The sequence below is a fragment of the Microtus oregoni genome, unplaced genomic scaffold, assembly GCF_018167655.1.
Source record: "Microtus oregoni isolate MIOR12 unplaced genomic scaffold, Mior012 000055F_ref0000237, whole genome shotgun sequence".
Lineage (NCBI taxonomy): Eukaryota > Metazoa > Chordata > Mammalia > Rodentia > Cricetidae > Microtus > Microtus oregoni.
In genome coordinates, this window is record NW_024543831.1 from 2,941,191 (window position 1) to 2,966,822 (window position 25,632).

Consider the following 25,632-nt stretch of genomic DNA (forward strand, 5'->3'; position numbering starts at 1 on the left):
TGGAGCATTCACAGACAGCCAGTAGGGCAAGCAGTGGAAAGGTTCAAATCAATAACCATTGTATTCTGTATAATAAAGTCAGTGTTCCCTTGAGGACTTCTATTATCTCGTAGATTTCCAGGAATATTGGCATAGGCATCTGAGCACATACTATGTACCAGCTTGCTGTCACTTTTTAAAAAAACGTGTTATTCTAGCTACATTCTTTATAAACAAAAATATTTTTTCCATGAAATTATTGATTCTTTTTGATTCTAAAGACTAGCTCTTTGCTGAGTTTTTATAATGTATGCGAGTAACCACACCATTGAGTTTATCTCACCACTCTGAATCAATCATTCTCAATTATTCTATATTTTTATTTTCTTAATAACATACCTAGCTAGTTTATATTTGTAATCTGTCCAAGATGCTTGGGGAACCCAGTGTGCTTTGACAATACGTCACATAGAAGTCATCACAGTTTCCCGATCAAGATATTCTTTGTATCAAGTGTGCATGGGCACACACAGAGGCCTGAGGTGCATGTTGACTTTTCCTTCCTCTCTACCCTCTCTTTTGAAATAAGGTCTCTCACTGGACCTGGAACTCACCAATTCAGCAGGACTAGGTGGCTAGTGAGCTCCAAGGTTCTCTGTCTCCACCTTCCCAGGGGTTGGAGTACAGGCATGTACCAAAACCAACATTTTACAGGGGTACTGAGGACTTGAACTTGGGTGTCATGCTTGCACATCAAGCATTGTACTGACTGAGCCATCTTTTCAACCCCTATGTGTGCATTTTGAGAAGGTCTCACTGCATTGCTTAGGCTGCACTTGAACTCACCATCCTCCTGAGAGCTGGGAGTACAGGTGTGTGCCACCATGCCCAAGCCAAATATTTTTTGCTGTATTTAGTATATGTAAGTTCCAAAGGAATTTTTCTGTTTTGTATGTGTACATACATAACACATGTATGTATATGTGCATATATATACATATATTTATTTGTGTTCACACATATACTTTTCCTGAGGGTTTTCTAAACTATTTTTTAACTCTTTTAGAAAAATGTAGTTTTTCTTGGCCAAGTAATAAGGACACAAAAAGATATTTAATCATACCTTTAGAAATTTTTTTTTTTTTTTTTTGGTCTTTTCGAGACAGGGTTTCTCTGTGGTTTTGGAGCCTGTCCTAGAACTAGCTCTGTAGACCAGGCTGGTCTCGAACTCACAGAAATCCGCCCGCCTCTGCCTCCCGAGTGCTGGGATTAAAGGCGTGCGCCACCATCGCCCGCTACCTTTAGAAATATTTGACTTTTTGTTGTTGTAGTTTTTAGGACAGGGTTTCTCTATAGCTTTGGAGCCTGTCCTGGAATTAACTCTTGTAGACAAAGCTGACCTTGAACTCATAGAGATCCGCCTGCCTCTGCCACCTGAGTGCTGGTATTAAAGACATGCGCCACCACTGTCCAGCTAGAATATTTGATTTCTAAAAAGGGATTTTAATTTTGTATTTGAAATTAATGCATCACATCTCAGTATATCTTCCAACTTCGATGTCCTGAAGGTATTTCAGTTAGCATTTCATTTTTTAAAAAGTGTATAAAATATTTAGTACACAGAATTATTCTGGCCGTTTTCAATACTGTTAATTATGAAGTGTTGCGCTGTCATCTGTAACCTTTGCCTTCTGTAGAATGGAAACTCTCTAGCTATTAATCAGTGGCTTCCTTTTTGCCTCCCCACCTCCCAAGTGTCATTCTTCCTTTTGTTTTGAGTTTAATTACTCTAGGGACATTAAGTAAATGGATCACACAGTATTTGTCCTTTCTGGTCCAGCTTATCTCGCTTAGCGTGATGTCCATGTGTCAGAATCACCAATGACACATTTTGTCTGTCCATGAAATGCTGGACCCTTGAATTTCCACAGTTTGGTCTGGTGTGATGCTGTTATTAGTGAACACAGATACACAAGTGAAAATCCCTTTTTCTGTAAGCATTTTCAACTACATATGAGGGAGAAGAATCCCGTGATAAACCTGATAGCCTCATCACTCAGTTTTGACAGTTATCAGCATTTACTGATTGTGTTTCCTTTTTCCCAACTCTTCTACTTTTTCAATTTTAAATACTTTAAACCAAATTCAAGTAGTATGTTATTTTACTCATATATACTTAGTGTTTTTCTTATATGTAAGGATTTTTAAATAACTTAATCATAATACCTATCTTAAGGGTACTGATACTGTTTGTTTTTTGTTTCTGTTTTTGAGACAGGCTCACCCTATAGCCTTGAACACTGAAATCTTTTTCCTCAGGCTCCCCAAGTGCAGGCATGTTTTTTCATTCTCGGCTCCTAATAACTTCTCAAGATATTTTGCAGTTTTAGACTAGATTTATTATATATCTTCCCCTCCACCATGTGAATATGGGCCTGGGGCTCCAGTCACTAGGTCTGACAGCAAGCTCCTCCCTTTGCTGACCATCTCACTGGTTCTGTGACTTCACTGGGTGCTGGGCAGGAAGGGCAGTCCCTGCACTGATTCTGGACTGTTACCTGTGGTGGTGTACTTTGTTCTGTCAGGCCATTAAATTGCTGGCCCAGCATCTTTAACCTGTTGCAGCTCTGTTAAGGCTTTGCTAGGGTGGTTCCTTTTTTGTTTTGTCCTTACTCTTTTAGGGAGCCCTTACTCCAAGGGTATAGTTTTCTGGACAATTCCCCAAAGCTGCTCCTTTTAACTTGAACTCCAGATCTTCTGTGGACTGTGGACCCGCTAACGGTCTTTGCTTTCTCAGGCTCCTGGCAGCTGCTTTCTGCCAACTCCACCTCCTGGTCTCACTTTGTGCATGTATAGTTGGGGACTTGGCCAAGGACCTGATTTGAAAAAAAAAATTGTTCGTTTTTGAGACAGGGTCTCCTTCTATAGCTCAGGGAAGCCTCAGACCGCTGTCTTTCCACCTCTGAGCCCAGTGCTGCTACTGCAGGTATGCATCAGGACGCCCGATTCTTTGCCAGTTTTTATATCCTTTTCCAATTTTCTTTCCCTGTGCTCTTTTGTATTAGTACTTTCCTTGTTTCTGTAACAAAATCCCCCCGAGAAGCAGCAAGTCAAGAAAGGTCTATTTTGATTTACATTTCATTGTGGCGAGGAGTGGGTGGCAGGCACGGCCACTGTCGCATTGCATCCAGAGTCAGTAGGCGGACAGTGCCTAATGCTGGTGCTCATGGCCCTCTGTAGCTAGGCTGGACTTTCCACTTAATCTAGAAAGCCCTTTACACACATGCTCAGAGATTTGTCTCTCAGTAATCCCAGAGTCTGTCAATTTGATAATTGATGTCCATGTCATCTTGATAGCCAAACAGCTCTTTCAGCCATAACCTTCTATGCCTTCACCATATAAATTCATGGCCATCCATAGTGCCACATATTCAGCCCAACTTCTGAAGTCTTCATAGTCTTTGTAACAGTTCCTACACTGTTGGAAAGTTCAAAGTCCTAGTGTCATATAAGAATCAAGGCAGCCTCTTGACCGTGCACCCTTATAAAATCATAAACAAGGTACATACTTCCAATACATAGTAGCACAGATCAACTGGATTAAAGCAAGACCAAAACCCAGCAGGGAAAACACCAAATCTTAGAGCTCTATGACCTGTGTCAGGGGCTCGTGATGGGATTGCCTGAGCTCCAAAGGGCATGAGTAACCCCAGACCTTCAGCTCTTCTACACGTACCACACATAGCCTCTCCCCTGGGCTGACTCTTCTAGCCTTCCCAGTGGACTTGAATGTGTCTGTGCTTTAGCCCACTGAGGTTTCATTCTTTCTCTCCCTCACCTATCTCCTCTCTTTCTCTCTCCTCTCTACCACTAAACTGCATCCCTATCCAGTGTCATTCTTCTCTTGTTGTACAAATTATTCCACTTAGGAACCTTATCCACTTTCAAACTGTGAATCCCCCAGTCCTGTGTCTTTCATGCCTGAAAAATAAGTACTATGTAGATGCTGCTGCCAATGTCTCCTGCCATCTCAAAACGGAGCCTACCCCCTTTGGACCACAGTTGTATTAACTTCAGTGTGCTAATAACTCTGGAGAAACACTCCCCAGAGGTCTCTTTCAAGGAGCAGGAGTCCCTTCAGTGATATACTCAGCTGAGTCTCTTTTCTTTTGTTTTCAGTGCCTAAGGTCTTGCTCTTGCGACATCTCTCTTAGTCTCAGTGCAGACTACCATAATAGCGTTCATCTCTTTAACAATCCTAAAACCTTGCCTTGTCTGTAAGGTTAAACTCACCACTCCTTTCTTCTCAAGGTGCCCATTTTCTTATCTTTCTGCTTTGCTTTTTGATATTTCTCTCTTAGTAGACCTGGATAAGAGCTGTAGAAGTAGCCATATCACAGCCTGAATGCTGTCCTAAATTGAAATTTCCTCTGCCAAGTGAATTAGTTCATTGCTCTTATACCCAGCCTCCCTCAGGTTCTTGACACACAGAGGATATAGCCAAATTCCCCGCCAGGATACTACACAAATAAATGGACTTTAGCTCAGTTTCTAAATGAGTCCTTATTCTGGTCTGAAGCTCAGGAGCCAGGTATTGTCTTCTGTTTGTCTTGATAATTTGGTCGTCCAAACTGCCATCATAACGACCCGTGAAGCCTGTTTTCACCACGCTAGGACTTGATATATAACTATCTTGCTTGTGTTTTATCTAATCTATAAGCCCCTCTCTGCTTTCCACACAGCTTTTGTTTGTTTGTTTGTTTTCCTCTGTAGTCTGTTGCTTAAGAAGCCTGGATTTGGTTGATCATATCTATTTTGTCATACAACATAATCTAGCTCTCTGTTCTTGTAAAGTGCCACTTATAGTTACAGTTTGGTAAAATATAGGTTTAATTCCCTTATCTAAGGGAGAGGCAGGGATTCTTCACACCGCTTCCATCACTTCACTTTAGGTATTGGATAAGGACTGGTTTTCCTTTTCAGTGATACTCAGAATAACCTGCAGGTTTAGGTATGTTCCTGCAATCCCTTTCTTACAGGATTTAAGTATGTTCCTGTAATCCCTTTCTTACAAGCTTTAAGTATGTTCCTATATTCTCTTTATAACAGGGTTTTCTCTTGATCTTGTCCAGTTGTTCAAGTTGTGCCTCTTACATGGTCACCTAGAGACGCGGTTTCATGCAAAGAAAGTAGAGGTTGATTCTAGGTCCTAACACTCCTGAGGTGAGGTTGAAATAGGGCAGTCAGGAGTTTGTGGCTAGACTGGGTCACATTGCAAGCTTGATTTCAAGTTCATGGGCTACCGTAGTAAGACCCTGTCTCAAAATAAAATTCACCTCCAAAAGTTGCAAGCTGGCACTGCTTCTTTCATGCTCACTACATTTGTAAAGAACTTTCCTTTAAAACATATTCAGAAACTGAAGCAAATTTGATATATATTTTCATATATCATATATCAAATTTCAAACAAGTTGTCACCCTAGCAATCTCCAGTGGGGTGCACTGTGGCTGATTTTATTTCTTTTCTAATAAAACTGTGAATCTTTGGACTTGAATGTGTCTGTGTGCTTTAGTCCACCGAGGTTTCATTCTTTCTGTCCCTCACCAATCTCCCTTTCTCTCTCCTCTCTACCACTAAACTCCATCCCTATTCTGCTTCATTCTTCTCTTGCTGTACAAATTATTCCACTTAGGAACCTTATCAGCTTGACTTCTCAATATCTTCTTTGCTTTCAAATAAGATCTCAGACTTGTCTTGAACACTACTTTTCTTGGATTTAGAATCAAGCATTTCCTGTCTAAAGCAGAGTATACTTGGGGAAATATAATTTATTTAACATTGATTTCCCCATCCCTCCTACACAAACAGAAGCAGCACACTACATGATTTTTTTTATTTTATTTTTTTAATATTTATTTATTTATTTATTATGTATACAATATTCTGTCTGCGTGTATGCCTGAAGGCCAGAAGAGGGCACCAGACCTCATTGCAGATGGTTGTGAGTCACCATGTGGTTGCTGGGAATTGAACTCAGGACCTTTGGAAGAGCAGGCAATGCTCTTAACCATTGAGCCATCTCTCCAGCCCCCATGATTTTTTTTTAAATAAGAAAAGGTGCCATTCCAATTAACTGATCTTTGCTGATACAATGGGGCAACATGAGAAACACCTGTTTCTTCTGCAGGAGAGGCTGACTCAGATTGTTGAAAGGCCTTTGGAACATGAAGTGCCCTATCACAAGCCCCCTGGCCTTGCACTCTGGAGATACTTTTTAAGGAGCCCTGTAAAAATCAGTCATTCTTAGCCAGGTGGTGGTGGTGGTGATACACGCCTTTAATCCTAGCACTTGGGAGGCAGAGACAGGCGGATCTCTGTGAGTTTGAGGGCAGCCTAGTATACAAAGTCCAGGACAGCTAGGACTGTTGTACAGAGAAACCCTGCCTCGGTCATTCTTTATCCATCGATGTAAATGGGCTTAATATCAAAAGATTAGCATTTAAAAAGAACATAATACCCTCTTGTTTACAAACCCTGCTTAGTGGCAAATGAGTCAAAAGTGAATTTTTAAAACATTAATGTAGTCAGGCCTCTGGGTTGGTGGGTTCTGCATACACAGATTGAGAGTACTGAAAAGTTGCATTTGTGTTGGTTAATATTTGTCTTGTCATTGTTCTCTGATATATATATATATATATATATGAAATACTTCACATGTGCCAGATACTGTATCAAGTGTAAGAAACAGTAATGAACATAGAATACACAGATATGTAGTTAGAAGATAATAAAATAAGAAAAACATTAGGCGGGGGTGGGGGAATAGTGGACAGTTGGGTCTTGTGCTACTCTTGATGGGGGAGGGGCCAGAGTTCAATTCTCAGCACTCACATTGTCTCTCACAACTCCACTTCAGGGGATCTGATGCCCTCTTCTGGCTTGTGTGGGCAGCAGGCATGCACATGGGACATAGATAAGCATGCCAATAAAATACCTGAACATGTAAGATAAAAATCAAAAAGGCGGTTAAGCGAATACTGTGGAAATTCACGTTACTGGGAGAAAGAAAGGAAAGAGCAGAGGTGCTGAGGCAAGAGTACTGCTTCTGTGCTTGACCATGACAGCGTAGTGCAGGGGAAATTGTTGGGTAGTAGAAGATTTCTGTATTTTTGGAGCCAGGAGGAAAGACAGGCTTATTTACACTTGTGTGCGTCTCTGTAGACATTCTCACTGAGAAGTAATCCTCAGAACGAATTTGCCACAAGTAGTCCTGCACTTGATTACAGCGGGACACTGCATATCTGCGTATGTGACAACAGAACTGTGCTCATCATGCCCGTGCCGGAGTCTGGGCTCTGCTACTGTTCGAAAATGATGTAAGGTTTAGTCACTGGGGGAGACAGTTGAAGGTACAGGAGACCTGTTCGTACCAATGCCTTGCGACTTTTCAGAGAACAGATGCAGGGAGCCTGGGGCAGAATTGCGGATATTACTTAGGAGTAATATCAGAAGATCTCAATAATCTGGGAACTGGATGGTAACTGTTTAGCCCAAATTATGACTCTAGAGGGCTGGAGGCAGGAGTGAAGAATAGTTGGATTCTGGCTTCTTTTGGGGGTAGAGTTAGGAGACTGTGTTGATGGGTTGGAAGAAGAAACACAAGAGCATGGAAGTTCTTGACCTAGACCACTAGCAAGGGAGAGACTGTAAGCACCTATAGCATGCCACAAAGCCTGCTGTGTGTGAGATGGCGTTTCTGCCAGGAAACAGAGCAACAAACCCGCTTCCTCTACCCCGAAGCAGCCTGACCTTCAAGTTAGAGGACAATAGGATAGCAGAGTGAGCTCTCTCTCATTAACCTGCTTGCGGGCAGCTTGAGTTATTTTGGCCTGCCCTGGCTCCTTTGGAAAGAAGCATTTGTTTGATAAACAGGAAGTCGTTTCCATGGGTGTAGGAAGAAGAAATGATAGAACCAAGTGGCAAAGTAAAGAGCTGCTGATTGTGGTTAGCCTGGAATGGGCAGACATGTTTTCAGGTAGCCATATGAGACCAGCTGAGGATACCTGCCCCCTGGCTGGGCTGGGCTCACCTTTCATCCCGCGGAATACAGTTTCTGCCCAATGCTTGACCTACAATGGTTTCCATCAGCTCCAAATGGTAGACAAATGGAGACAGTCTGCATGGCGTGGAAAAGAGACTTATTTTAAGAAATGTTAGCTCCCTGCCACTGTCCCGTTAGTGGCATGCCTCTAAGACTCCACTGAAGCTGGTCTAGGCAAGCAAAGACCCGCCTGTGTGTGTTTTTGTTCTTTGAAAGGTTAGGTATCCCACCTCCTCGTGTCCCAGTAGACTGGGACAACACTAGAGTGGATTCTGAGGCAGGTCAGTGTGCTAGTGCTGGAGTGGGTTTTGAGCCACAGAACTCATTCATTATTCTGTCACCCCTCAGCGGTGTGTGAGCCTCAGAGTGTCCCTAGCTTTTGCCACCTTCACGGGGAAGAGCAGATGACATGTAAGGAAGTCCAGTGCCAGATGACCTAGGGTGATTGGCAGGTGCGGAAGAGAACTTGGATTCCACACGGAGACTCACCCCACTTTGGGTTTTAGCTGGCTGAAGCCGCGTTGCAGTAGAAGAGAACTTTAAATCAGCCCTGCATTTCAATAATAAGTAATAAGTGAGTGGTGGAAAGGCCACATGGCTGACTTTACATAGCAGGTGTCTCCTTGATGTCTGCCTAGGCGGGAGGCAGGGCAGGACTATAGACTATCAGAAGCTAGGGTGCTGGGGACAGTTGAGACCACTGGTTCTATAGAACAGGTATTGGTAGCAAAGATGTAGGAGACCTAGCTCACTGAAGGCCTGGAGGAAGTACAATGGCTCTTCTGAGTCCCGTTTAGCTAGAATCCTAACAAAGATCAGATTGTGTTTTCCTTTGACTGTTGAGTGGATTCAGAACCCGCTGTGTGAAAGTACCCAGTGTTGATTCAGACTCGGCGACTATACATAAGTACAGACTGGGCTGCTGCTCTGGATTTCTCCACTAGAGGTTAAATAGCTCATCTGGACTGGAGTTTTTGCTTCCTGCCTACTGCGCATATAGGGATATAAAGCAGCCGTTTGTCAGCAGGCCACTGAAAGGCAGGTTTCTGCAGGGACTGAGACTGCAGCCTGTTGGTTTCCTGGCACACCCGCCTGACCTTAGACTGCGAGCAAAGCTAACGGGTGAGGGAATCCAGTGGATGAAAATAAAAGCTGAGGCAAAGGTGTGAGTGAGCCTGAGCCCCCAAGACAGCGCTGAAGGTGAAGAGCACAGAGCAGCAGCAAGGAGCAGCGTGGGTGTCAAGTGCTGGACTGGGAGGAACGCCTATTGTGCCTACTGAAAGCTGCTTGCAGAAGTGATATTCAGTGACACCCGCAGCTGCAGGAATAGCGTGGGGATGCTGGTAGTTGCAGTTCTGTGTGGTGTGTGTACCCCAGTCTGCCCAGTGTGCTGCCACTAATGCCTTCTACCCAGGACCCTCAACAGCGATGTTGGTGTGTAGAGCAGTCAGTCGTATGCAGTGCGACAGACGCTGCAAAGTCTGGAGCTGCATTAACAAAATGCTTCAATATTCACTGCATGGTGCTGAGCGAACCTGGAAAACACATAATAATGTATTTTAAAATGTCTGAAAAGTCAAGTTTTGCCATATGTGATAACTCTTAAAGTACAAGCTTATCCTCAAATGCAGGAGCTCTTCCCTGGTCCTGTCCTGTGAAAGTTGACTCCATTTAGCAGGCTGGGAGCTGGGGTTTTGGCAGGGTAAATGTTTTGTTCAGGGATAACCAGTGTGTCGTTGTGAAGATAAAGCAGAGCTAGGCTATATTCTACCAGCTGGTCTTGACAGCAATTCTGAGAACTTTCCAATCATTTTAGAAAAATAAAGTACTTAGACATTTATAAAAAGTTTTTTTTTTAATGAAAGAAAATCACTTATTTTGGAAATCACAAAATTAATCATTCTGTCATGTTAAAGAAGCTTTGATGTGTTTTGGTAATTAATGTTTACTGCCAGATGAGTGTCTCTTGGGCATTTTAATTAGTGGGTGGCTCGGCCAGATGAGCTTCTCTGATGGTAACCCTTCAGAGGAGTTTATTCTTATGTTTCTCAAGAAGAGCAGTCTCCTCAGAGCTCTTTAATTAGACCAAGTTTAGCAACTAAACATATTATTAGAATAATTAGGCCTCTCTTAGGGAACGGGGAGAGGGGCAGGGATCAGGTACTGTTAGAGAGTGATTGCTTAAAATCTAGTATCCTGCCTCTGATGGGGGTCCGGTTCCAGAGCAGCTTGGGTTATGTTGCTGTCCTCAAGTCTGGGACTTTGTGTTGTTTGTTAAGAGTTCCCCTGTGGTTCTCACTAGAAGCCTAAACACACCTGAATATAGCTCATCCATCCATCCCATCTCCATCCTGGGGACTTCTTGTCCTTCCTCACCCTACCCCATTAAATTGTAAGTAACTATGGTGGGTTTTTTGTTTGTTTTTTTTTATTTGCTTTTAGTTTTTAGAGACAGGGTTTCTCTGTTTAACAGTCCTGGATGTCCTGGAACTCACTTTGTAGGCTATGCTGGCATCAAATTCACAGAGATCATCCTGCCTCTGCTTCCAGAGTGCTGGGATTAAAGGCGTGCCCAGCAACTGTGGTTGATTTTTAGGGGAAAACTTTCAGGATCTTGTAAGTGAGGCATTATAACAGGTCTTTCCAGGTTGTTTGTCTGCTTTTAGTGATGTCAGAGTCTTCCTTGGCAGCCTAGGTTGGCCTCCAAAAAGATGCCCCTACCTCAGCCTCCCAAGAACTAGAATGATAGGCTTGTTTGCCACTCTCGGCTTGAGGGATCTTTCTTAGTAATTTGTTTATTTACACTAATTTGTGTGCGCGTGAGTGTGTACATGAATGTGCACGTGCATCATGTTTACACTCTAGAATATGTCCCTTGCTGTCAAAACCCAATTTGTATTCTTTCAGAAATTGTCATGTAGATGGGTTGTAGGTTGCTTCGCACTTCTCCTTGGCCCTTGGTTGTCTTCTCTGTGCTCTTGGTCTTTGTAGTGACCATCGCTAGTAGTACATTACTCTAGATTCCATTTTCATATAAGTTTAAAAAATAAATATTGCTAGTCATGAGGGTGAGATGTCACCAAAATAATTGGGTGATTTCAGTGAACTATTAATGAGCGGTCATATGTATACCTATATTGCTTAATTTTGTACTTTTTATTATCTCAGGATACATAAAGCTAACATTCTTTTTCAGCTGGATCGTTTGGTTAAAGGACTTTTCACAGAAGGTCATTAGAAGTGTCTCTCAGAATATGCTGTTGCATTTCTTCAAGATTTATTTTATTTTAATTTATGTGAGTATGTGTGTGTGTGTCTCTCTCTCTGTGAGTGTGTGTGTGTGTCTGTGTGAATGTATGCCGTATAAGTGTGGGTACTCAGGTAGCCAGAAAAGGTGTAAATTCCTCCATGGCTAGAGTTCCCTCATAGCTGTGATTGGCCCAACGTGAGCACTGGGAATTAATTGAACCTGGGTCATTGGCAAGCAGTATACACTTTTGGGTTTAAAGGCCTGTACCACCATGCCCAGCCAGGATACACTCTTAACTGCTGAGGCCAACTCTCTAGTCCCACGGTTGACGTTTAATCCGGGCATCTGTCATGATGTGCAACTAGGTTTAGGTGTGTGCATTGGCGCAGTATCAGCCAGTGCCTTACTCTGTAGGAAAGTACTTCTAAAACTTGCTGCAATGATTGTGGTGCAGTCAAATGGCTTTTCAGTCCTGAGGACAGCCACAGTCTGTCACATGCCAGATTGTTTGTTTGTTGTTTGCTTTCCCCCTATATTCTAGTAGCTCAACTATTGATCATTTTTCTTGATAGAAATCTCTTGGTTTTCAGTTAATATTTTCTGTAAAAATTAGTATCATAGTTCTAAGAATAGCAGACTCAGATATAAAGATGTATATACATTGTTAAGTGACCAAAGAATGTCAAATTATAGAACTTTAAGAAAGTAGATGTCTCCTGGTGGTGGTGGCACATGGCTTTAATTCCAGGGAGTCAGAGGCAGGTGGAGCTCTGTGTGTTCGAGGCTAGCCTGGTCTACAGAGTGAGTTCCAGGACAGCTAGGACAGAGAGAGAAACCCTGTCTCAAAAAACCAGAAAAAGAAAAAGAAAAGCAAAGAAAGGAAGGAAGGAAGAAAGAAAGAAAGAAAGAAAGAGTATTCAGCCTGGGCAGAGCCCCGCAGAAAGCCAGTCTCCTGCTTTGTGTGTACTCTGTTCTGAGATATCTATTACTATGACTCTGCTTTTTGACACACTCTTCAAACACAGGAAATGCTTTTGATGCTTATCTTCATGTGTGTTTGCTTATGTACATGTAATCTTTTGCAGTGGGGTTGTGAGAAGGAAGGTGTTAAGTGTTATGATTCTTGAATAATAGCACTAAGCCCTGAGAACCCTTCTTTCTTATGGTGGTGCCATGTGTACTCTTACGCACCCTCATCACAATAGACTCAGGCTTAGAGTGGTTTGGGTTCTTATTGCTGGTGAGTTTTTATGGATGTGCACAGGAAAGTGCCTTGTTCTCCTTCAGCTCTGTTCAGGTTTTAGTTATTGTTTCATTTTATATTTATTGGGTGTGGGTGTGGGCCTGTATATGTGTGTACCACATGCATACCCGGTACCCATGAAGGTCAGAAAGAAGCCATCAGGTCTCCTGGAATTGGAGTCATAGAGCTATAGCCACCATGGCTGTGCCAGGAACTGAACCTGAGCCTCTGCAAGAGCAGCCACAGCTCTTAACCACTGCGATCTCTCCAGCCCCTCTGTTCACTTTTTTTTTTGGATTTATTTATTTATTATGTATACAGTATTCTCAGTACTCTTCCTGCAGGCCAGAAGAGGGCACAGATCTCATTACAGATGGTTGTGAGCCACCATGTGGTTGCTGGGAATTGAACTCAGGACTTTTGGAAGAGCAGGTGGTGCTCTTAACCACTGAGCCATCTCTCCAGCCCCCCTCTGTTCACTTTTAAACTGTTATCAGATGGGTGCTTCACTTGCCTTCTAAACCACCTGGGGACAGGGGTCTTTGACATCATCTTGGGTAGGTATTGACTCTCTCTTGTTCACCACAGACCACCTGGTGGCCCATGGAAGAATGGCAGAGAAGGAAGCTCGGCGGAAGTTCAAGCAGATTGTCACAGCTGTATATTTTTGTCACTGTCGGAATATCGTTCATCGTGATTTAAAAGCTGAAAATTTGCTTCTGGATGCCAATCTGAATATCAAAATAGCAGGTGAGGTGTGTGCTGAATGTGTGTGGTGAAGACAGGATGGAGGAGCTCCTCAGTCAAGGTTCTTAAGGCAAGGGGCGAGAGCTTCTTGTTTAAAAGAAGCATGGTGAAAGTAGGGGCAATTTAGACTCTTAAAAAAACTTAGAACATGAGCCAGGTGGTTGTGGCACATGCCTTTAGTCCCAGCACTTGGGAGACAGAGCAGGCAGACAGATCTCTGAGTTCAAAGCCAATATATTCTACAGAGTTAGTTGTGAGACATCCAAAACTACACAGAGAAACCCCACCTTGAAAAACAAACAACCTCCTCCCTGAAAAAATAAAATTAGAGTCAACTACTAAACTCCAGTTTGTGCATGCTGAGGACACCACTGAGCTACACTCCCACCCCAGCAGTGTTTTTGTTTGTAGTATTACATTGTATGTCCCTTATCTCCCAGAGGAAAACCAGAGTGTCTCATGCTTTAATAGTCTGAAAATTAGTAAACTTTCAAAGCACATTTAAAAAATATAGTATTTTCAGGAACTCTCTAGGAAGAAAGGAAGAGGTGGTAGTATTTCAAATTCTGTTATTTTATTTTGTAAGTCTTTTGTAACTAATGAAAAATATTTTTTTTTTGTAAATAGAAAGGAAAACTACTAAAATTATGTACTCAGCTTCTCTCGCAAAGGTTGATGTGTACCACCATGGATGTAGAGCGTGCTTACTCTATAGGCTGTATTCTGTAAAAGTTTCATAAAATAGATTACAACGCCCCCAAAGCATAATATAATGTTTATTTAAAGCTGCTTTATCTCTTAAGATGTGAAAAGGTGGTTTAGGACCTATTGAGATTTTTCTAAGTATTTTCTCCTCCCACATATATAAATTCTTGCATCCAGATCTCACTTTAATCCACTAAGGGTGCTTCTTAGCAAGTTTTAAGCTCTGGTTTTCAGTCCAACCTTTTATTTCATACCCACTAGTCTGCCCGTCTAACTTCTCCACGTTTCTTTCTCAGTGGCTCACACTTGTTGTGCTGACTGACCAGCGTTTGCCTGACAGATGCAAGCGCATCTCCTACTGGTTTGAAGAATGGGAGTGCACAGCAGTCATAAGTAGAAAAATGGGCATTTTTGTCCTTTGACTGTTTGTACGTATTACATTGTATGTTCCTTATCTCCCAGAGGAAAGCCAGAATGTCTCATGCTGAAAACTGAAGTATTGTTAGAATTTAATCACCAGAAGAGCCAAGGACTCAAAAGCTGTTCTCAGATTTCCTGCAAAGAATTCAGATTTGTATCTTGTTCCGGGTCACAGTACCCGAGCAAGCTGTGGCACTTCTGTCCCTTAGGCATAGACATACCTGTTCTGTTCCAGTGTCACCTGTCTCTGTCCTTTTCTTGGACTGATGGTTGTGCTCTTGTTCAGAACTTCACATAGTTTGTCACTGTTGAGCCGGCCACAACATAGCAGGCAAGAATCAAAGGTTCTTTTTAGTGTAAGACTAAGCCAGGCACACTCAATCATCCTGCCTCAGACTGTCAAGGACATTGTTAGCACAAAATCATGCCTTTCTTTGTCTTTATGTCATTTGTGGCCATTCCGAACCCTCTTTTATAAGTACTTTATGTAGCTTCATTGAAATTAATTGTTGATAAAACCTACAGATTGTTGATAAAAGCTCACAGAACTCAGATGAATGATACATGGGAGACCAAGGCAGGAGGACCTTAAGTTTGAGGGCAGCCTGGGATGCATAGCAAGACTCGTCCTGCAAAGGTAAGGTGCAACAGGCTTACTGTCAGTGAACCAATCAGCACAGACTCCATGGCTCCACATACAATGGTTTTCTAAGTCAGTTCTGGAAGTCCGTAGTTCAAAACATGCCTTTCAAGGCTAACATCTAGGTTTGAGCTGAGCAGGCCTGGGTCCCGGAGGACCTAAAGGGAAAACTAGATTCTTGCCATTTTACCTTGTAGAGACAACCTGCCCCGTCTTCATGGCACTCACCATCATGCTTCTGTTGCCGTGACTTTGGACCTCATAATTTGTCATACTGTAAGGAGTCCTGTCATTACATCAGGTCCTAGTAGATGATCCAAGACCACCTCTGAAGTTTGCAGCTATTAATTGTTTGGTCATTTGCACACAAAGCTCCTTTTACCCTGTAATACAATGCATTCACAAGTGTGAAGTTTAGGAACCTAGGTATGTTTGGAGGACATGATTCGGGCCTACAGTGTCATCCCCAGGGGCTTTGGATTATTACAATAGTTTAATATCCCTCTTTATTTTATTTATAGTTTCATTCTGTATATTTGACCTAAGGTTAAGGTATGTTTGTTTGTTTTGTGTATTTTTTTATGCTTCCTTGGTTTGTGACTCTCAGTTAGATCCACTCTGATTATGTTACGGAAAATTCCTGTGTCATTTAGTTTTTCCATTGAGAAACTGAGACTAAAACCTGAGGTCATTGATAACTGAAACTGGAAATTACTGAAATATTAGGGCAAGGTGATTTTAATTTTTTTTTTTAAAGTAAAACAAATTTGAGGAGTTGCAGTGAAAGTCTGTTGTTGAACACTACTGGGGTGCTGGCAGCCAGCCTTACACAGTCTCTCTCTGGGTTTTAAAAGATAGACTTTGGCACAATTTTAAAGTTCATTTTAAGTGTTTACAGTTTTAGTATTTGTTTTCAGAGCAAAACAAAGACTAAGTTGGGACTCCAGCTCCTGATCTGCTACAGTGTTTAATGTTTTTCTTTAAGTGATTGATGTTGCATTCTTTCTTCTGCATGCCCTTATTATGTGGTTTCTCAGTCATTGCGTGAGCTTTTTTTTTTTTTGCACATATATTAGAATTCTCGTTTGTACTTGCCACATCTTCCTTGAACTTAAGAGATGACTGTGAGAAAAGCCTTTAGTAGAAGCCAAGTAGAGCACGGCTAAATGCAGAGTGGGTTAGATGCTTTTGATAGAATGTGATTGGTAAGAAATGAAATCAACTATAATCTTAAGAGATTAGAGCTACAGTCTTTTCAGTGGTCATTTTTGATACCGTATTGAAGTTCTAGAAGGAAGCCACTGTAGTTGAAAGACTCATATAAGAGAGAAAATGAGTTGTCTGTTTTGGGGTGTGTGTGTAAAGAGTCTTTGTATATAGCTCAGACTGGCCTCTCACTCAAGAGCCTCAGATTTCAGTCTCCTAGAAAGCTTATATCATAGGTATATGCCACCATCTCTACCTGGAAAAAATGCATTTGGTTCATTTTGTTAAGATGTTTTATTAGTCCTGGGAAGGGGTACACCTATAATCTTAACCACTAGGAAGGCAAAGGTAGGAGGATTTTGAGTTTGAGGCTAGCCTGGGCAACTTATTAAGACCCTATCTCTAAAAATAAAAAAGGGTGGAAATTGTTGAGCTACAGAATGCTGATGTAGCATGAATTAGGTTCTGGGTTCAATCCTTGGTACTAACAAAGAAGGATCCCTGGTCTTTAGCAGCTCATCTTTAAACCATTTATGTTATGGAGCAACTTAATTTGAAACTAATAAAATTCCAATTAAGAAATGTAAGAAATTAACATTTTTATGCCAATATCTAAGTGGTTTTGGTTTTAAAGCATTCTGGTGGGTCAGCTGTTCAAGGTACTTGATGACCTGAGTTCCATCCCCAGGACCCACATGGTAGAAGGAGGAAGCTGATCCTGGAAAGTTGTTCTCTGATCTCCACACACATTACACATGTGTTGTTCACCCCAATAAAAAAGATAAGTATAAAACAAAAAATTTTGAGGCAGGTCTTGCTCTATGTAGATCAGACTGACCTTGAGCTCACAGAGATCTGCCTGCCTCAGCCTCTTGAGCAGTGCCATGCCTAACTACATATATACATATACACAGACACAATATATATATTGTCCTTGGCTGATAGTGTTTAATTGCTTCAGCTTCAGGTAAAGTTCCCTGTGAAAGAGACATCCCATTAGGCACACTGTGACATGTTGCCCCATTAATGATATGTTGTAATCACCATACACTTTGACAGGCTGAAGTTTATAAAACTCCAGCACACTGGGAATTACAGGATCTCTACGCGCATTCTGTTTGCTGACCCATGCCGCCTCATTAGCACACACCTACTGTGGAGAAGAACCTCAATAATCAGACCCCTGGCTCGGGGTGCCCACCTTCCCCATGGCCAGATACTTCCCTTCAGACGTTGCCTTCTCATCCCTGCCAGGGGTGATAGGTCAGGAGGGCTCAGGCCAAGATGAGTGGATCCTCGAACATGGCTAAGCTTCTAAGGCCCTTCAAGAGGGCCTGGAATTGGGCCACAGGTTGGGCCAACCTTGGAGGTATTAGGGTTCTCCTCATGTTCCCTGCCATATGAGTTCTGTGGAGGAATAACAATACTGTAGACCCCAAGTTGGACTGGGCCTAATACCACAAGTTGGCTTAAAGACTGCAGTCCAAGGGCCATGCAGGAGCCAGAATGGGGAGCAACTCAAAGGAGGCCTCCTCTGGGTCCTGTCCTGTCCAGTTCAGTACTGTGAAGTTGGAGGAGGTGGAATCAAGTCCCGAGAGCCCCAGGGAGTGAAAGCCCTGAAGAAGGAACTAGAACAGTTTGCCGAGCCCCCGAAGCAAAAGAGGATCACCTTGGCGTACACCCAGGCTGACATGGGGCTCACCCTGGACGTTCTCTTTGGAAAGGTGTTCAGCTAGGTGACCATCTCCTGCTTTGAGGTCCTATAGCTCAGCTTCAAGAACCTGTGTAAGCTGCGGCCCCTGCTGGAGAAGTGGTTGGAGAAAGCTGAGAACCTTCAGGCGATGTGCAAAAAGGAGACCCTGGTACAGCCCCACAAGAAAAAGCAGAGAAGCATGGAGAATTGCATGAGGGAACCTGGGGAACATGTTTCTGCAGTGCCCGAATCCCATCCTGCGGCAGATGAGCATCATCGCCAAGCATCTCGGGCTGCAGAAGGGTGTGGTCCCACTGTGGTTCTGTAGCCAACACCATAAGGGCAGGTGATCAAACACTGACCTCTCCAACGAGAGGAGTAGGAGGCTGCAGGGTCTCCTTTCCCAGGAGCCCTGCGTCCTTTCCTCTGCCACCAGAGGCCCATTTTGGTGTCCTAGGCTACAGGAGCCCTTGCTTCTTAGGTCCCTTTTACTGAGGATGAAGCCTTTCTCTCAGTTTCTGTCATTGCTTTGGTTTCTCCCACGGCATCAGACTGAGGCACCAACCCTGCACAGAGATGGGGTGAACAGAGGGAAGGGGAAGGAGGTCTACCGAGAGAACGTGAAGGCTGTGCTACCATGGCCTTGAGATGAGTTCTTCATTTACTGAGGAGGGATTGAGAGCAAGGGGGTGAGGGGACACAGGAAGTATATGGAGGTGTGATGGAAGGTGAGGTTCAGTGATGCCGTTCATCATGAGCCCATCATTCATCTTCTTGTTTTTAACATAAAGAAGCTTAGGACACAGTAAAGAAAAGAAAAATAAGATCCCCAGTACCAGTATTGATTCAGATTTCAATACCCTACTCAAGATGTAGCATTTGAGGTAAGACTTGAAGGATGGTAGAATCAACAGGGTAGAGGAGAACCTTCCAGACGCTCAGTTAGCGAATATGGATGAAGTACCCGTTGTGTAGGCACTGAGATCCTGGGGATGCAGCTTCAGATAAAACTGTCCCTTTTACTGTCATCCTGATGAGGAGGGACACCCAGCTTTTAGTAAGGGCTGTGAAAGATGTAGTTCCAGTAATGTGAATGAATGATTTGTGGGAGAGAGACTGCTTTTGTCAGAACAGGTAAGGCCTTCCAAGCTGAAGGAAGACAGTGCAAAAGGTAAAAGAGAAGAGAAATGTAATGGAAAAGGCCAGCGTGGCTAGAGGTGAAAAGAGCCAACATGGAGGGAGTTACAGTGACCAAAGTGGCAAGGGCCAGGTGCACATGGCCGGAGGTGGGGTTTTATTTTGGTTCCCCTAGGAAGCGAGGTATAGGTGTGGTAGAATGTGCATGGTGCATTTGCAAACAAGCCATGGGATGGGTCACATGATCCTTGATCCTGGCACTCCTACAGTGAGATGGAAGGTAGAAACAGGATGATCACTGGGAAGCTAGCGGGTCAGCTAGCCTGCTAGGAGTTCACAGAAGAATCAAGAGAGAATCTGCCTCAGAACCAAGGCAGAAAGAAAGAACCAACTCCCAATGGTTCTGACCTCCACACATGTGTCGTGGCACAGGTGGATGCATTGGGCATGTGCAGTACATTTGTTAAAAGACATGGGAACCATGTATAAGAAATAGATTTTCTTTCACTGGAGTTTGAAAGTGCTTGACTATTAAGACTTAATAAGATAACTTCAGGATGGATAGAGAGAGAGGGTTGGGGAGCAAAGACAGGAAGGTAATAGGGCCATTTAAAAATGCTGCAGAGTGGTAGGGTCCTGCATGAGGATGGTGGCAGCAGACACAGGAAAGTAGGAAGGATGACAAACACGGGGAAGCAAGGAGAATTTCTAGGGTGGCAGCAGTTGACTGGCTGAGCCATCAAGAAAGAACTTCCCATCAAATGTTTGTTTCGGATAGAAATTATGTTTAGCCATCAACAGTAAACATAAATTTCTTTGCAACATTTTTGTTTAATGGTTGATACATTGCTACTTTAAAGTAATTTAAGTCTTGTTTCTAAAGATTAAGTAGTGAGATTTCTATGTTTTTAAAAATATATATATATATCTAAGAAAAACATTAAACAGAGCTGGCTTACTCCCTAAAGAAAAGCGCTTTCAAATTTCAGACATAATGAGAATGTTTTGAAAATTGTAGAAACTTATTTTCTTTATCCTAAGGAAGTTGGAAACTTTTCCCTTTAAATGTCGACTCCAAGAGTGGGTTCCACAAGACAGTTTCCACTCCCGTGTTATTGTTTTAGTTGGCAGTCAGGAGACGGCAAGGACCTCCAGGGTAGCTACAGAAAAGCCAACCCTTTGCAAGGATTCCAGAGTGCATAGGTTTAAGGGACAGTGGAAAGTTGGGGCCTCAGAGCAGTGAGAGTGGCATCTTTTTAAAAAGTAGGAAATCAAAACAGTTTTTGAGTCCCTTGACCTTCTGCAGTCCATCAGAAAATCTGAGACACCTTCAAGAAAGACGAGGTGGGAGAGACTGTTGGACTGTGCTGGGATCCCAGGGAAATCTCATGCAGTCTTCATCAGTCAACCCATTCTTCACTCCCTGACCCAGAACTCTTTATTGGACTAGCCCTCACACCTTCAAGGCTGATGGGCTGTAAGTGGGGAACCAGACAAGACAATTGTGGACTCTTAAATGCAGGTAATAATTGAACCTAACTTTTGCTGTGTCCCTGGGATGGCATGTGACACTCGTGTAGTGAGTGCTGATAACCCTGATTCGTGTTAAGTGGTTGGAAAGTTGGGGACCAGAGAGATGACTCACGGACTAAGAACGCTTGCCGTGCATCCATGAGGACTAGAGTAGGAGTCCCAGCACCATGGGACAGACCTGGCTAACCCCGGTAACTCCAACTCTGAGGAGTCACTCCTGGCTCCCCACAAGTATGCAGATGCATGAATATTCCTACATATATGCACACAACAGAGGTAAACTAATTTTAAAGAATAATACAAATAATAGTAGAATAATCTGAAAAAGTGTCTCTTCTGGTAACCAGAGAGATGGTTTAGAGGTTAAGGGTGTGAACTGCTCTTGCAGATGGCGCAAGTTTGGTTGCCAGCACTCAATCTGGGTGGTTTACTGCTGTCTACAGCTCCAGCCCCAGGGAATCTGCAACCCTCTTCTGGCCTCTGAGGGCACTACACTCACCATGCACATGTCCCCACAGAAGTACATACATGTACATAAGTAAATTTTAAATTAAAATCATCTCTCCCGAATCTTGCTCCTAAGACTAAAACCCTATAAATCAAATATCAATATTCTTTTATTCAAAAGTTAATGTGTGTGTGTGTGTGTGTGTGTGTGTGTGTGTATTTTGTATGAAAAGATTCTAAAGTTAAAATGGAAACATTTTTGTCAGTTGTAGTTTTGTGTTGTAAGTGAGCGGTCAAGAATGACTGCACTTATAAGGGTTCACAGTGCAGAAGCTGCCTTGCCAGATCTTTCCTTGTGGTCTCCACACAGCAGAAGGAAAGAGCTCAGCCTGCTAGGGTGTGTAAGGGGTGATAGAATAGCTTGAAAAGACCTCTTTTACACCATCTTATTCCCATGCTTCAGGCTGTGTTCTACTCCATGTTGTGTCTGCATTGGCTTTAATATTAAAATTATCAACAGCTTAATGTAGGAGAAAGTTCATGTTCCAACAAGATGCATTCTGGTTAGCTTGTAGGTTTTGTGCTCCTGAGGATGTGTAGACATACACATTGGAGAAGGAGGGGATAATTCCTTCCCCAGCTGCAGATTCATCTTATACAAACCTCTGGTTCATGCACTTTACACCTGATCCTTTCTTGAGCCTTTGGGGTTTCTGTGCTGGTATCTATTAATGAATGACTCTTATTTGGGAGATAGTTGGAAAATGAGGGAAAGAGGGGTCCAGAGTAGAAAAAGAGAAGGATGCAGAAGGCCGCAAAAACATGGAAACTTTTGCTTTGAGACCTTGGACAATAACAAGAAGCTGTGGATGGAAGTCTGGGCATGATCTTTGCCTCCTCTGCACCGGCTGAGGGGCCTGAACTGAGGGTAGGGTAGGATACTCATGAGCTTGTGTGTGTGTCCCTATCCCTGAAGAACAGCTCCAGCTTTCAGATTGCTTTGTCTCTGGGACCACAGTGGACACTGTAAGTCAGTAAGGATGTGAGCACTTCCCAGCCAACATAATTTGCTCCCCATCAGATGCAAACCCATGTGAACAGATCAAATAAAAACTGTTGCTTCATAGTCTAGATAATACAAATACCTAAAACGAAGAAAATTTCAGGCTTACTAATGTTGCAGAAGCTGAAAGTTTTGAAATTTTCAAGCAATCAAAGGATAAATGAAAGAAAATCGGAGACACTTAGCTGTAACTTCTAATTCAGGCTGCTTTGCAAAAGCATTGCTAATTTGTTCAGTGTGTTGTTGATTTTATTGGAGGATATAAATACTACAGGATCTTCCCTAGGTCTGTCCAAGACCATGCTCTGCTAATTCTCGCAGAATCACACTCCACAGCTACAGTTGATATTGGGAAAGGGTTAACATGCCCTTCACTCTACGTCAAAGATATCTGTAGTGTATTGCATGAAAATTGCAAGACACTTAAAATTAAAGGGATGGTGGACGTTTTGGGATGTGTGTACTTGCACTGACATTCATGCTTGCATGCACACACATATACAAGTAATAAAATAATTTAAGAATAAGATGTTAGCAGGCATGGTGGCATACACCTTTAATCGCAGCTTGGGATGCAGAGGCAGGGGGGCAGCTAGAGCTATGAAGAGAGAACTGACTCAGAGTAACAGCAGAAACAACAATAACAAAAAATAAGAGAATGTAAAAGTAAAAAGGTGTATAAGATTGCTTTCTCAGAAAGTCCCTATTAGACCAGAATCTGGTTCTCATTATTATGAGTTTAGAAATATACTTTTTTTCAGTTCTCTTAAAGATCATAAGAGAGCAAATATAATATTTCTATCTGTTTACTCAATGTGGAACAGAAAAGACCAGTTTGTTAATGGTAGGCCTGGGTATTTTGTTTTTGCTTTAAAAGTGCCCTGAGCTATGTGGTCCTTGGCTCTTTGCTCAGGCTGCACACAGCCCACCATTAATTTGACACCTCCAACAGCGTACAGGAGCCTTTCTGAGCCAATGTTTTCCCAGTCTTCAGGTCTCAGTGCTCCTAGAGATTCATATCTCAGAAAGTGATAGTAAAGGGTGGGGGCTATAGCTCAGTGGTAGAGCGTCTGTCTAGCATGTGCAGGGTGCTGGGTTTGACATTTGGTACACAAAGACCCTATAGGAGAGGAAAAGGAGAGAAAGGAAGAGGGGGGTCAGGCACATGCTTATAATCCCAGCTTGGGAAATGGAAACTGGCGAGGACATCATTTGCTACATAACCAAGACCAGACTGGGATAAATGAGAATCTGTCTCAACCCCACACCCATCCCAGACCTCCCGCCAAAATGATAGTGATTTCTCTCGCCTTTTCTATTTTTTAGGAGTTAATAAATGGAGTAGTTCTTTAGGTCCCACCCTCCTTGAATGCAGTTATTGGAGTACCTCTGAGTGTAATTTAACTGTGTCTGCTGTTGGGCAGGGGGCTATGATCAGGCTTATCACTCAGCCAATCCATTGCTCAGTTTAGGCAGTTGATTGCCATAACAATTTTCATCAGGAGTTAGATATTTCTTGTATTTTGTTAAATTTATATGTTCTGGACCCTTGGACTATATAAGGAATGAGTAACACTAATGTTGAAATTCAAATTATTAAGACTGAAAGATTAATTACGCAATGCTTCAAGTTATACTTTGTAAAATTTATGAATCACCTTGTTTATCACAGTTATTATATAACACATCAAGACATGCTTCTAAGGTTCAGAAGCCAATTTTTTTTTAAGATTTATTTTGTATGCAGCATTCTGTCTACATGTATGCTGCAGGCCAGAAGAGGGCACCAGATCACATTACATATGGTTGTGAGCCACCATGTGGTTGCTGGGACTTGAACTTTGGACCTCTGGAAGAGCAGCCAGTGCTCTTAACCACTGAGCTATCTCTCCAGCTCTCAGAAGCCGAATTTTTAAAAACTTAGTATAGACAGACGAACATACATACATGATACAGATGTGCTACATTTAAATTTTATATATTCATATCCATGTATCTATAAATGTACATACTGTGGTGCTGCATCCATGGTGTATAGTAAATGATTACAATAATGGCCCTACGCTGGATAATCCATTTTATCATTTGAAAAAAACAATACATGAAAATAATTCAAATAAACTGATTTGGTGGTTTAGGTTCAAATACATCCACTCTACATCCCAGGTCATTAAAAGATTTACATATTTTAACTAATTAACTTCAGTGCATATGTAACTTTTAAAATAAGCAGTATATATCAAATAGAAATGAATATTTTCCCTAAGTGTGTTAGTATGGGCGCTGCTAGTGTGGGCGCTGTTAATGGTGACTTTACTCTGTTTTGAACTTGATGAAGAAGGACTTTTCAACCACTTATTTTGCTTTTTTGAGACAGAGGCTAGCCTCAAACTCAAGATCCTGTTACCTCAGTCTCTGGAACTAAACATGTCTCCCACTATACCAAGATCCTTTAAATCAACTATTTTGTTTCTTGAGGAAGAGGTAGAAGAATTGAGATAGATTTCTATGTACTAAAGGCAGGCCTAAACTATTTTATCATAAACAATAGAATTTTTTAAAAAATTTCTTTCTTGGGAGATTTTAAGACAATACTTTGTGGGGTTTTGGGTTTATTTTTTTTTTACACTTTTTCTTATTGATTTTATTGAGCTCTACATTTTTCTCTGCTCCCCTCCCTGCCTCTCTCTTCCCCTTCAACCCCCTCCCATGGTCCCCATGCTCCCAATTTACCCAGGAGATCTTGTCTTTTTCTATTTCCCATGTAGAATACGTTGTTTTAAAAGGAGTTTGTACCTGGGTGTGGTAGCCCACTGGTGAAATTGAAGCACTTGGCCTGCAGAGGCAGCAAGATTGACTGAAGGTCAAGGCCAGCCTGGTGTAAGTTCTGGTGCTGTGGTGTGAGACTGGAGCTCACAGGATCGAGGGGAGGAGTGACTCCCATGCGTTGTCCTCTGGCTCTCACACGCATAACAAGACACGCATTGTCCACACTCCCATCCAACGAACTAGATAGATGTTTGTAAGTGTTGGAAAAAGAAAGGAACAAAAAGGAATGTGAGTCAAAAGAGTTAAAGAATACTGGTTTCTTATACAATTCAATGTAAAGGAATTTCCCTTATATTCTAATCCAATGAGAATCTTATTTTTCTTGGTTACATTAGAAATTCTCTTGTTTTTTTTTTTTTCTTTCTTTCTTTTTTGGGAGAAGGGATGGGTCTTGTTGTTTGTTGGGTTTTTTGAGGCAGGGTTTTTCTGTATAGTCCTGGATGTCCTGGAACTTACTCTGTAGAGCAGGCTGGCCTTGAGCTCAGAGATCTGCCTGTCTCTGCCTCCTTAGTGCTGGGATCAAAGGTGCCTGCTACCACTGCCTGCCTGGCTCTCCTCCCCATCCCCCTTTGTTTTGAAACAGGTCTCACTCTGAGTCCAGACTGGTCTGGCCTCAAACCTGTAGCAATCCTAGCTCT

General features: G+C 42.5%; 1 protein-coding gene and 1 pseudogene across 3 annotated transcripts in view; both read left to right on the forward strand.

The window, feature by feature from the left end:
* The window catches only part of Sik3 (SIK family kinase 3), a 214,056-nt gene that overhangs the window by 125,988 nt on the left and 62,436 nt on the right, over positions 1 to 25,632 (forward strand). For all 3 annotated transcript variants that reach the window (XM_041638696.1, XM_041638695.1, XM_041638697.1), the window contains exon 4: positions 13,163 to 13,324. In XM_041638696.1, coding sequence (XP_041494630.1) covers positions 13,163 to 13,324 — 162 coding nt within the window. The remainder of the gene's footprint in view (positions 1 to 13,162; positions 13,325 to 25,632) is intronic.
* On the forward strand, positions 17,501 to 18,541 carry LOC121438377 (annotated as a pseudogene).